We start from the raw sequence: 13590 nt of genomic DNA on the forward strand, positions 1-13590 counted from the left end.
AATTTCATTGGTAAGTGGAGAACCACTTAAGATTACTTTGGAAATTGATAAGCAGAATAAAATGTATCTTTGGAAAAATAACAATTCAAATGGAATAATGGAACAACACTGCCCTCTGGTGGTAATGGGGATACCTGCCACAGATCCCTATCTCTTCCAATTCACAGCACTTTGCCTTTAACCTTATGGGTGAGAATAGAATGGTTTGGGCTGGTAGCAGAGAGGTCGGGATGTTGACTCCAGCACCTTCAGGGTCGGCTGAAGTAAGTGTTCCCTGAGACACAGAGACGGACGGGCAAGGAGAGGGACTTTGGTCGGCGGGCCGAGCTGTTTGAGGGTGATGGAGAATCTTGAATAAAAAAACCATTGAACCATCCTCAACATTCACTCACTCCACCACAGGTACACAGTAGCAGCAGCTTGTAGCGTCTTCAGGATACATTGCAGCAACTCGCCAAGACTCCTTCGACAGCACCTGCCAAACCCTGGACCTTTCGATCTCTCCTAGCTAGAAGGACAAGTGCAGCAAAAGCATGGGAACGCCACTCACCTAGAAGTTGTGTTCCAATCCACACATCATCCTGACCTGGAAAAATAACGATGTTCCTTCGCCATTGCTGGTTCAACAACCTAGAACTCTCTCTCCCTCATAGCATTGTGGGTGTACATTGATTAGTACAGGTGAAAGGGGCGATGGGGAGAAGGCAGGAGAATAGGGGTTGAGGGGAAGAGATAGATCAGCCATGATTGAATGGCGGAGTAGCCATGATGGGCCATCTTCTCCGATCACATGACGTTATGACCTCCAGGATCATAGTGTTCAGTTCATCTTCTCAAGGGCAATGAGGGATGGGCAATAAAATGTTATCTCAGCCTGCAAAGCCCTCATCTCTTCACTGAGTAAAATAAGAAATAGCTCATCATTTAGGAAGGTTTGATTTAATTAATCCATGTCGACATGATCTTATTTTGTGTGTATACTTTTGTATTTTTTGAGGATGTTACAAGCAGCGGGAAGGGAGGAGACCCTGTAGATGGAGAGTATTTACATTTCTAAAGGCATTTGACACTAAAGATGGTGCACATTGTATTACAGGGTGAATTTTAAGAAGGATTTAAAGCTGGTCCTCAAATAGAAAACAGGAAGTTGGCATAAGTGGGCTTTATTCACGTTGGATGTAATTGGGCAGCACAGTGGCACAGCTGGTAGAGATACTGCCTCACAGTGTCAGAGACCTGGATTTGATCCTGAGCTCGGGTACTGTCTGTGTGGAGTTTGTACGTTCTCCCTGATACTGTGTGGGTTTCATCCAAGTGTTCCAATTTCTTCCCACATCCCAAAGACATGCGGGTTTGCAGATTAGGCGGGGGGGGGGGGGGGGGGGGGGGGGGGGGGGACAGAGATAGAATGTAGTCGGAGACAGTTAGACTGGTGGGAGAACTGGGAAGGGGGAGGGGATGGAGAGAGAGGGTGGATGATGAGATGTTTTCACCAAAGGGAAAATCTCAAACAAGGGGACACAGTTTCAAGGTCAGAGAGTGATTGTTTAAAGCTGAGGTATGCATTATTCTCACATAGGGTGGTCAATGTTTTTACCATAGAGAGTTGCAGAGGCCAGATTATTTAAAGTAGATGTCGGAGAAGGTTTGAATGTGTGAGGGATTGAGAGCCATGGTCAGAATATATTGAATGGTGGGGCAGGATTGAGGGCCATGTGGCCTACAGCTGCTCCAATATTCTTGTGTTTGCTTGCATCGGGTCTCATCTTTGGAGGGTTGAATATTGTTCTGTCCCGGTTATCTTTTCTCAAGTCCAGTGTCGTAGTGGTCGAGCTACGGCCTTGCAGCACCAGAGACCCAGGCTCGATCCTTGTCTGTATGGAGTTTGTACGTTCTCCCCGTGACCTGCGTGGGTTTTCTCCAAGATCTTTGGTTTCCTCCCACACTCCAAAGACGTACAGGTTTGTAGGGTAATTGTCTTGGTCTAAATGTAAAGTTGTCCACAGTGTGCATGGAGTAGTGTTAATGTGCAGGTCGGCGTGGATCGACGGACCTGTTTCCGCGCTGTATCTCTAAAAATAAAAATAACACCACCTCTTTCCATTTCTGATCTTAGCACCACTTCTCCTTTCCTCCTTAACGTTGCTCCATGCTAATACTTAAGTGACACATCACACCCTTCCTTTGATAATCTATGAAAGGATCTATTTCTCCTTATCGGTAATGATATTAAGACACACCAGAATCACTTTTATGTACGTTTATGCATGGTATTTAAAACATCACAAACTTCCGCTCAAAGAACGCGTGTCATGTCTTTACCACAATGACATGTAGGACTCAGAAATGCTGCGGCTGCAGGGATATTTGACCTGCCTCACTAACTCTGGAAAGGGTGTAGGAATGATTTACTAAGGAGGTTGAAGGGATTGTAAGGTTTGAGATACGGAGAGATTGGATATGTTGGGATTGTTTTCCTAGAGGACAGGAGCATAGATAAGGTTCACACTCCCTAAATTCTGGGAAGTGTAAAACTAGAGGGCATAGTTTTAAGGGAAGAGGGGAAAAATAATTAAAGGGGTTTAGAGGGGCAAGTTATTCAAGCAGAGGGTGGTGGGTGTGTGGAGCACAGTGCCAAAGGAAATGGTAGGTGGGTATGACCGCAATGCTTCACGTCGAGCAGGTCCATGGATAGTAATGGTTTGAGGATATGGGCCAAATACAGGGAAATGGGACTTGCTGAGATAAGCACCCTGGTGGGTATGGACGAGTTGGGCTGAAGGGCCTTGTTCTGTGCTGATTAACTTTATGAATCTATGACAATGACATTCCCATTAGCCGTGATGTGATGAAGTGTCTCCAAACGTGACCTTGAGCAGCTCAGTCTCGATGACCTTTCACCTTTTGATCTCCATCCCCCGCCAGGAAGGATATTGCTTTGGATAGAGTTCTCTTGTCTCACACCGTCGGATAGCCGTCGGAGAGCCAAGGGAGGCCGCCGTTGAGCGAGGAAGGCTGCCAAGAACAGGGTAAAACAGGGGGACTCGGTGGAGGGGGGACATTGATGGAGGGGGCCACTGAGAATGAAGGGGGACCCGGCAGTGGGGGAGGGGGGAAGGGGGGAGGTAGAAGATAGGACTGTTCGGTGAACTTTTGTAACTTTGACGGTGCCAAAAACATGGCCACACTTGCGTACTGCCCAGGTGAGGTCCACTGTATGATTTTACTGGGTTGTCTGCAAAACAAAGCATTTCACAGTGCCTAGGTGCATGAGACAACAATGTATAATTGAAATGGAATATCTGGGCCTTAAAACATTGCACATCTGAAGTGTTTGCCAGTGCAGAAATCCATCCCAGCTTCCTTCACCCAGACGAGGCTGCAGAGACAGATTCCAGCTGTGGTTCAGCTTTAGGACACGTGTTTACTACCTGCTTAAACAAAATTAAACAGAAAGCATTTATGTAAAACAAACTAGCAAAGAATGTTAGTGTCTGTTTAAGGTTTCCCAACCAAAAACATCCCCTCTCCAAGTTCTCCAGAGATGGTTTCCTGACCCGCTGAGCTACTCCAGCACTCTGTGTCTTCCAATGTGTGAGTTAACCAACGTGTTGGTTCCAGACATTGCCTGAACCGTTCCACCGAGTGTCTAAACACAGAGGTTGGGTCTCAGGGCTGTATGGCCTCTGCTGTTCCTGAGCCTGGTGTGTGGCCAGGTACAAGGAACTAGTTCACATGGCCAATCCTCACCATTGCCCTGGGCTGCTGCTGGTTGCAGGGGACATGGGCTGAAGTGGCATTGACTGGAGGCTCAATCAGGAACCCTCAATGCTGGTGTTAGAGCATTGGACCATGGAGCAGTGAACACTCTGTGTCAAGGGGAGGCAAAGTGGATGTGAAGAACAGGCCATTCGACCCTCACATCTATCCTGTTATTTGATCAACTGACTGACCCTTGTTTAATTTACCAAAATTCAACACTTTACACTTTTCTGAGTTAAATTAGAAATATAGAAAATAGGTGCAGGAGTAATCCATTCGACCCTTTGAGCCAGCACCGCCATAACAATATGGTCATGGCTGATCATCCAGAATCAGTACCCTGTTCCTGCTTTCTTCCCATATCCCTTGACTCCATTAGCCCTAAGAGCTATATCTAACTCTCTCTTCAATACATCCAGTGAATTGACCTCCACTGCCTTACGTGGCAGAGAATTTCACAATTCTCTGGGTGAAAAGGTTTTTGTTCATCTCAGTCCTAAATGGCCAAAACGATGATGCCTGGTTCTGGACACCCCCCCCCCCCCCCCCCCCCCCCCACCACCCCCCCCCCCCCAACATGGGGAACATTTTTCCTGCATCTAGCCTGTCCAATCCCTTAAGAATAGTATATGTTTCTATAAGATTTCCTCTCATCCTTTTAAATTCTAGTGAATATTAGACTAGTGGGACCCGTTGGGTCCCAGCATCACACAGGAGGGCTGGTCATCCAACGCAATATTCCACCTCTCCACCAATTCTAATATTGGTGGCCAGTTGGGGGGGGGGGGGGGCTTTCTGGAGCGCTAGTATGGGTGTTGTGGGCTGAAGGGACTGGTTTCCAGAGGGCTAGTATGCAAATTGTGCGCCAAATGGATTCTTGGGCTGGCGTCTCAGTCAATCAAGCCTGTTGTGCTGGCAACTCACTCACTCACGGCTGGTGGGCTGGTAGTTGACTCACGGCTAATCCTTGAAATTCTATTTCAAGCAGGGTATAAGGCCACCAAATTCAAGTGCAGCTTCTTAACACTTCTAGCAGGGTGCAAGGCCACCAAATTCAAGTGCAGTTTCATACCATTTGAAGTAGGGTGCAAAGCCACTAAAGACAGCGAGTCGTGACCTCTCCCTCCTCCATCTTGCAGAGACTGAGCCACACCCACATTTCTGGGTTTTATAACTCCTCCCCCCCCCCCCCTCCACTGGAAAAGGTGTGGCTTTCATGGAGAGATTGACAGGAGAGAGATTCTCAACATTTTTTCAAAAACTAATAACACTTATATTTTTCATTGATGGGAAGAATTCTCTGCATCTGCTCAGCGGAGGGGGACTGAGTAAGATGGCCAAATATCACAGCCGTAAGTGGTAGCGTTTTATCTAAAATCAATATACAGTGCAAACAGGAAGTAAGTGCATTTGCAGTAGTGCCTTTTAACTTCAAGCCAAAGCACCCAAGCCGCCATTTGCAGTAAGTAGTGCATTTCAACTTCATGCCACCATTTGCAGTAAGTGGTGCCTTTCAACTACAAGCCAATACACCCACGCCACCATTTGCAGTAAGTAATGCCTTTTAACTTCAAGCCATTGCATCCAAGCCACCATTTGCAGTAAGTAGTGGCTTTCAACTTCAAACCACACCCAAGCCACACCCAATCCGCCATTAGCAGTAAGAGGTGCCTTTCAACTTCAAGTCAAAGCTCCCAAGCCACCGTTTGCAGTAAGTAGTGCCTTTCAACTTCAAGCCAAAGCTCCTAAGCCACCACTTGCAGTAAGTAGTGCCTTTCAACTTCATGCCACCATTTGCAGTGCCTTTCAACAATGCCAAAGCACCCAAGCCACCATTTGCAGTAAGTAGTGCCTTTCAACTTAAAGCCAAAGCACCCAAGCCACCATTTGCAGTAAGTAGTACCTGTCAACCTCATGCCACCATTTGCAGTAAGTAGTGCCTTTCAACTTCAAGCCACCATTTGCAGTAAGTAGTGCCTTTCAACTTCAAGCCAATGCACCCACGCCCCCATTTGCAGTAAGTAATGCATTTTTACTTCAAGCCATTGCACCCAAGCCACCATCTGCAGTGCCTTTCAACTTCAAGCCACACCCAAGCCACCATTTGCAGTAAGTAGTGCCTTTCAACTTCAAGCCACACCCAAGCCATCATTTGCAGTAAGTAGTGCCTTTCAACTTCAAGTCAAAGCTCCCAAGCCACCATTTGCAGTAAGCAGTGCCTTTCAACTTCAAGCCAAAGCAACCAAGCCACCATTCGCAGTAATAGTGCCTTTCAACTTCAAGCCAAAGCTCCCAAGCCACCATTTGCAGTAAATAGTGCCTTTCAACTTCATGCCACCATTTGCAGTAAGTGGTGTCTTTCAACTTCAAGCCACACCCAAGCCAACATTTGCAGTAAGTAGTGCCTTTCAACTTCAAGCCCAAGCAACCAAGCCACCATTTGCAGTAAGTAGTGCCTTTCAACTTCAAGCCAAAGCAACCAAGCCACCATTTGCAGTAAGTAGTGCCTTTCAACTTCAAGCCAAAGCAACCAAGCCACCATTTGCAGTAAGTAGTGCCTTTCAACTTCAAGCCAAAGCTCCCAAGCCACCGTTTGCAGTAAGTAGTGCCTTTCAACTTCATGCCACCATTTGCAGTAAGTAGTGCCTTTCAATTTCAAGCCACACCCAAGCCAAGCCAACCGGGGGGGGGGCTTTCATTTTTTTTGCAAGCTTTAGAACCAATAGACATTTTTTGCAAGCTTTAGAACCAATAGACATTTTTTGCAAGCTTTAGAACCAATAGAGACACCTTTTGCAAGCTTTAGAACCAATAGACATTTTTTGCAAGCTTTAGAACCAATAGACATTTTTTGCAAGCTTTAGAACCAATAGAGACACCCTTTGCAAGCTTTAGAACCAATAGACACATTCTGCAAGCATTTTAGAACCACTAAGGGCACTTACATTTGAGTAGACATGTGTTCAGTGTTATTCACAGCTCAGAGAAACGTGACCCTCTGCCTTCCTCCATCTTGAAGAGACTGTGTGGCACACCACTTCCTGGTTTTATAGTCCATCCACCCTGCTGCCAGCGGGGGCAGCAGAGAGCATGGGGAATTTTGTAAAAACATTAATATCTCTGTCATTTAATGACGGGAAAATCCTCGTCACATGCGGCGGAGGGGGCCAAAAATGTGGCCAAAAATGACGGCCGTAGGTGGCTGCGTTCTCTCGGAAATCGCAGCACAGATGGCCCAAACCGGTCAAGAACAGACTTTTAGTAATATAGATAAGCCCAGTAGACCCATTCTTTCATCATATGTCAGTCCCGCCATTGTATCTACCAGTCTTTGGCCCACTTTTCTGAGTTAAATCATCTGCCATCCCTAGGCCCACTTTCCCGGTTGATCTAGATCATGTTGTTTTCTTAACTCTTTCTTCGTTATCCATTCATTTTGCTGTAATCCACTATCTTATTAACCTTTCCACTACATTCTCATCCACATAGCTAATATAGATGATGAACACCAATCTCTACGACATATCACTGGCCACTGGACTACAATCTGAAAAACAACCCTCCACCATCAGCATCTGACCTGCCACCAAGCCAATTTTGTATCCAATTGACTAGCTTGGACACATTTATCTGTTTTGTAGTAAATGCCTACTATTTTCTGTGTGCTTAAGCAAAGCAAGAATTTCATTGTCCTATACAGGGACACATGACAATAAACTCACTTGAACGTGAACTTGAACTTGAGCTTGCCCTGGATCCCTTGTGATGTAACTTCTGGACCGGCTTTCCATGGGGGATCTTGTAAATGGCCTGCTAAATTCCATGCAGATAATGTGCACTGCACCAAACTAAACTAAGTCTCCTGACATCACCCTGAAGAAATGGTCTCTAATGTTGTTGCACCCTTGTGTTCTGGACTAATAGCCACTCCAGTGGCGTCATTCTCTCCAGCATAAAGAACCCACTAAAATGTTTACCCACTTCAGTAAGATCACAATTTCACCGTCTAAACTGAAGGAACATAATCCAATTTGTGACGATTTGCCCAGATAATTGAAACCTGCTGCGTCCTGACAGTAGTTCAGGTACAAATGCTAATAAACAAAGATCTTGGAGAAGGCAGATGCCCTCTCCTTTAAATCACTGTGAACGATCACTGACGTTCATGGGGCAGGATGTGGACTGGGATTGTGAGCATTACCTTGATCACTACCTTCCAACCCAAACAATTCATGGAACAGCTGTTGGAAAGGTCAGAGACAATGGGTGGCACGGTGGTATAACTACTGCTTTACAGTGCCAGAGACCCGGGTTCGATCCTGACTATGGGTGCTGTCTGTACAGAGTTTGTGCGTTCTCGCTGTGACCTGCATGGGTTTTTTTCCAAGATCATTGGTTTCCTCCCACACACCCTAGATGTACAGGTTTGTGGATTAATTGGCTTGGTGTAAATGTGAACTGTCACTAGTGTGTATGGGATAGTATTAATGTGCAGGGATCGCTGGTCGGCGCGGAGTCAGTGGGACGAACGGCCTGTTTCCGCCCTGTATCTCTAAATTAAACTAAATAGCTTGCTTAATCCTAAAATCAAGGTGAGTTAATGAATTAAAAATATAATTGCACTGGTTCCCTTCTCCTGGATTAGATACCGAACATTACCAGAATTGCAAGGATGTATTTTCATAGCTAAATGATCTGACTCGATGATGGGTGTTAATTTACTCTCTACACAAAACCCGTCATCAGACTAAGCTCCTTTTGGCCCAGCTTCACGCTGGTTGTTCCTGTCTGAAGCTCCCCTGCAGTCTCGCCATATCTGCACAGGTGACAGATATTATATGATGCAACAGTCAACAGTTACTGGAACGTACCTTGGAGATGACCGTAGATGGACTGAGTGGGTCTTTGCAAATCCTAGCGGAAAACACAGAAATGTTGGAAACAGCAGCTTGGCAACTCATGCTCAGTGAAATGCTTCAGAGTCCTAAAGGTCACATTTCTTACCATGTAGATGGCGTTTGGATCTGCCTGGTGATCTCCTGCATTCTACAACACAACACAATCGAACTGTTACTTTGGTCAATAGAGACACAAGGAACTGCAGATTATGAAATCTTACATGGAATTATGGAACATGGATAACTCAGCAGGTCAGACAGCATCTCTGGATGACATGGATAGGTGACGTTTCAGGTCAGGGCCCTTCTTCAGGCTGATTGTAGTAGGGAGCAGAAAGCTTGAAAAGAGGTGGGAGCAGGACTAAGCCTGGCAAGTGATTTCCCAATCCGACCTCTCTGTCCTGGGTCTCCTCCATTGCCAGAGTGAGCAACAGCGGAAATTGGAGGAACAGCACCTCATATTCCGTCTGGGGACCTTGCGTCCTTATGGCATTAACATAGAATTCTCCCAATTTGGCTAGCCCTTGCTGTCTCCTCCCCTTCCTTAACCCTCTAGCTGTTTCCGCCCACCCTCCCATCCGCCCGCCCTCGGCCTCCTCCCCCTCCTCCCCTTTTCCTTCTTTCTTCCCCCCCCCCCCCCATCAGTCTGAAGAAGGGTTTCGGCCCGAAACGTCGCCTATTTCCTTCGCTCCATAGATGCTGCTGCACCCGCTGAGTTTCCCCAGCAATTTTGTGTACCCAAGTGATAGGTGGATACAGGTCAGGTGTCTTTTGATTGACAGATGAGCGGACAAAGGCTAGAGATGAAAAGGAGACAAAAGGGTGAGAAGAAGGGAAAATAGGAGATAAAAAGCAACGGTCCTATAGCGGAGCAAGCTGGATTACTCTCACGCAAACGTGTAGTACGCTCATGGGCGGATTCATGGGCGATTTTATGACTCATTTTAGCAACCTGCCCCCGCCATCTTGTTCCGCCATCTTGTTCTGCCATTTTGCTCCGCCCTCTTGCTTCCGGCCAAAGATTGGATCCGCAGCGGGGAGAAGGAGTGCGGGGCCCGGGGCAGCGGGGAGAAGGAGTGCGGGGCCCGGGGCAGCGGGGAGAGAGAGTGCGGGGCAGCGGGGAGAAGGAGTGCGGGGCAGCGGGGAGAAGGAGTGCGGGGCCCGGGGGCAGCGGGGAGAGGGAGTGCGGGGCCCGGGGCAGCGGGGAGAGGGAGTGCGGGGCAGCGGGGAGAGGGAGTGCGGGGCCCGGTGCAGCGGGAGAGGGAGAGGGGCATAGGAGGGGGGGAGACATTGTAGTGAGGGGGTAGGCGAGGGAGTGCCGGGGGGATAAGGCCTAGTGTGTGTGAAGTTGCGGGGAGGTTTACAATGTTTCTTATTTAATGTCCCTTGTCTAGTTTGAAATAAAGTTCATTATTGGATCAGAAGAAATATAATTGTGTGTGTTATATGATTATATACATTTATATAATTTTCATGTATGTGTGTTTATAAACATTTTATTCTTTAACAAGAATTAACAGAATTATGAACTAACAGAATTATGAATCTAACCCTATATCACGCACAAAAAGTTCCGCAATGTCAATCACCCTGCGAGTCGGGTCGGTTCCGGTTACTACAAAATCAACTCAAACACTGCTTGTGAACCATTTAAAAAGAAATGATTTAAAAAACATTAAAAAAGACAATTACCAGAATCAAATGTTATTGTTGACAAGAAGTATGAACTGACAGATTTATGAATCTAACCCACACAAAATGTTGCCCCACAACATTGATTACACTGCGAGTCGGGTCGGGTCAGGTAGGCTCAGGTTACTAAAATGGGCGTGGAAAAATGCCCATGATCCCCTCCATAGCGTACTACACGTCAGTCCATTGCATTTCGCAGGAGTAGCCTATCTTGTTCCGCTATAAGATCTTTGATAAAAAGGACTCAAGGATACAAAGTAACTCAGTAGGTCAGAGAGCACCTCTGGAGAACATGGGTAGCTGATATTTCAGCTCGAGACCCTTCTTCAGACTCAAGGACACAAGGAATGTCAGATAAGGAGGGAAGAGGTGAGATACATTAGTGGAACGTAAGCAATAAAAGTGAAAGAGGAAGGGAGATAAAAGAGGGCAGAATAATGGGAAAAAATGATCAGGCACTAAGGTGGAAGGATACGGGAAAGAGAGATGGGGCGGGGGGTCATCAAAAAGGAAGGTGCTTAATAGAATTGGAGAATTTACCGTTCATACTGTTGGGTTGTTAGCCACACAAACAGAATATGAGGTGTTGTTTCACTGGTTTGTGTGTGGCTTCACTCTGGCAATGGAGGAGACCCAAGCAGAAACATCGGCATGGCAACAAGAGTTCAAATCTTCTCAACAAGGAGTTACAGCAGGTCTTGGCAGAATGAGCATGAAACAACCGCTTAGTCTATGCCTGGTCTCACCGAGATAAAGTAAACCACGTTGGGAGCAAATGTAGTAGATGAGGTTATAGCATCCGCTGTGATACTCTGCTTCACCTGGAAGGGCTGCTGGGGTCACAAGATGGAAGTGAGGGAGGAGATTTAGGGACAGGTGTCTCCTACGGTTGCAGGGAAAGATATCTGGGGAAGGGATGGTTTAGGTGGGGAGGGATGAGTGAAGCAAATAGTTGCAGAGGGAGCAACCTCTGCAGAAGGTGCAATGGGTGGAGATGCGAAGATATGACTGTTGGTAGAATCACCTTAGAGGTAACGGAAATATTGTAGGATGTCATACTGGATGCAAAGTTGGTGGGGTGAAAGGTGAGGAACAGAGATCTTTATCCTTCCGTCTGTAGGAATAGGGGGTGAGATCAGAACTGCTGGACACAGAAGAGACATGGGCGTGGGAACAAGAGACGGAGGAACAAGACATTTGAAGAGGCGTTGGTGGGGCAGGGCCAAACAGATACAATGGGTTTGTCAAGACAGTCTTACTTGTGCTTGTACTTTGGTCAATAGGTTTAGGTTGAAGTGTAATATCATCATGTGTATCGAGGTGCAGTGAAAAGCTTTGTTTCACATACTATTCAATTAACCAGATAATACTATACATCAATATAATCAAATCAAACTCACAAACAATATGTTGATCAGAGGGAAAGGTACAGGTGCTGAATATAGTTCTCAGCATTTATAGTTCTCAACATTGTAGTGAACGAGTTCTATAGACAAAGACCAAAATCTGCCATAGGGTAGAGGTGAATCTGCCAGTACCCTATAAAGGACCATTCAGAAGCCTGATGATGGAGGAAGAAGTTCCTAAAGGGCCTGTCAAGCCTGATGAAAAATGTCCACGAGTAAAAAAGGTCGGGAATTAGGTTGTGAAAGTGGGACAGGCCCTTAAATCTGGTGATGTGTGCTTTAAACTTTTGTATCTTCTGCCCGATGGGAATGAGGAGAAGAAGAAATTATGTGGTGGGATGTCTTTGATTATATTGGATGCTTTTCCAAAACGATATGAAGTGTGGATGGAGTCAATAGTGGGGAGTCTGGTCTGTTTTCCAATCTCTGAAACTCACAGTCAGTTTGTGGTAGAACAACTGAAGGGTGGGAGGAAATATATCAGAGCCGAGGGTCTGAAATATTGGAGAGGAATCCATTAATTGTTCAGGAGAACAAGTGCTGAGTATTTTCAGCATGATGATGAGAGATGTTAGAACTACACTCATAAGAATAATATAATGTCTCCACACACACTGCATAGGAATAGGAACAGCAAGCACATACATACACACCACACATTTCATGTCATGGAGGATTCAGCCGTTTCATGGGGAGTGTCCTTTGAAAGGATTCTGAGACCATGTTAAGCCTGCCGTTTATATGGATACACACTTCATGGAGTTTGGAATGGAAGTTATCAGACAACAATTGAAGCAGTTGAGCTAATGGTGGAGCTGATGGCCAAATATTTGGCCAGAGAGGAAGGTTCTAAATAGACTAAAGCAGGAGAGGTCCAGAGGTTGAACTCCTCTCAGCTGAAGCTGAGCCATCAGACGGGTTGTGAGACGTGGCAGTGTGTTCTCACTGCTCACGAACAGTGCAAGTCCCACTCTCCATTGACCAATCCACCACGTACATTTACAAATCATAAAGACATTGCAACAATACTCAATGATTAACAAAGACAGTGGAATAAATACCTGATGGGAAGCTAATAGCACACCATCAGGGAGAGAGATCCCATCATATGTCTGCTTATCCCAGAAAAATATTAGAACTCACCAGGACATTTCTTGCCACGGAAATGTTTTCATAAACTGCTCCTGGGGTCTGATCATCATCCGCTCCAGACTGGGCTGTGAAATAGAGAACAAGGTCTCACTAAGAGCTGCCTCGGAGCTGTGAATCCCACTTTGCTGCCCAACAGCATAATGACGGCTCTTTGACAATCGGAACCAGCCCTTCCCATTTCACTAACTCCACACAGCGATTGGATCAGGCTGAATTATTTAGTTACACATACAGGACTGGTGGCTTCCAGAAGCTCTGTGTCTGATGAGGCAAATGGCTCCAGTAACAGCAAGAACTCCCAGCACCAAAGGTAGAATGATCCAGGCAAGGTACATCATCACAACTTGATTCTCCTTCTTTTGAGAAACTGCAAAGAAATCACATCATTGGGTCAACATCAGGGAAAAGTAATGTCAGTGCAGAAGGAGCCACTTGGCCCATCGTTCTGTGCCAGCTCTTTGAAAGAGTGGTCCACTGATCCTAACCCACTTATTTCCCAGAGTCCTGCAATAGGTTCTCACTGGAATGTATCCAATTCCTGGTGGAATGTTGCTATTCAACCCACGTCCACCAGCTGACCCAACTGGCCACTGAATAAAGCACAGTCCCCAGAGGCATCCTGTTCCTTCAACCTTCATTGACCATTCTGACATAAATGCACTGTGATAAAGGAAGGAAAG

General features: G+C 46.2%; 1 protein-coding gene and 1 long non-coding RNA gene across 2 annotated transcripts in view; both read right to left on the reverse strand.

Annotated features, from left to right (window-relative positions):
* Nucleotides 1-8630: 8630 nt before the first annotated feature.
* Nucleotides 8631-12975, reverse strand: LOC116976313. Its single transcript, XR_004412926.1, has 3 exons — nucleotides 12902-12975; nucleotides 8767-8808; nucleotides 8631-8676 (listed from the first exon to the last, which is right to left on the reverse strand). It is a non-coding gene; the product is annotated as an uncharacterized LOC116976313 (long non-coding RNA).
* Nucleotides 12976-13128: 153 nt separating this feature from the next.
* LOC116976517 overlaps nucleotides 13129-13590 on the reverse strand; it is a 34839-nt gene continuing 34377 nt past the window's right edge. The window contains exon 5 of the mRNA XM_033026409.1: nucleotides 13129-13277. Coding sequence (XP_032882300.1) covers nucleotides 13129-13277 — 149 coding nt within the window. The remainder of the gene's footprint in view (nucleotides 13278-13590) is intronic.

Source organism: Amblyraja radiata, chromosome 8, assembly GCF_010909765.2.
Source record: "Amblyraja radiata isolate CabotCenter1 chromosome 8, sAmbRad1.1.pri, whole genome shotgun sequence".
Classification (NCBI taxonomy): Eukaryota; Metazoa; Chordata; class Chondrichthyes; order Rajiformes; family Rajidae; genus Amblyraja; species Amblyraja radiata.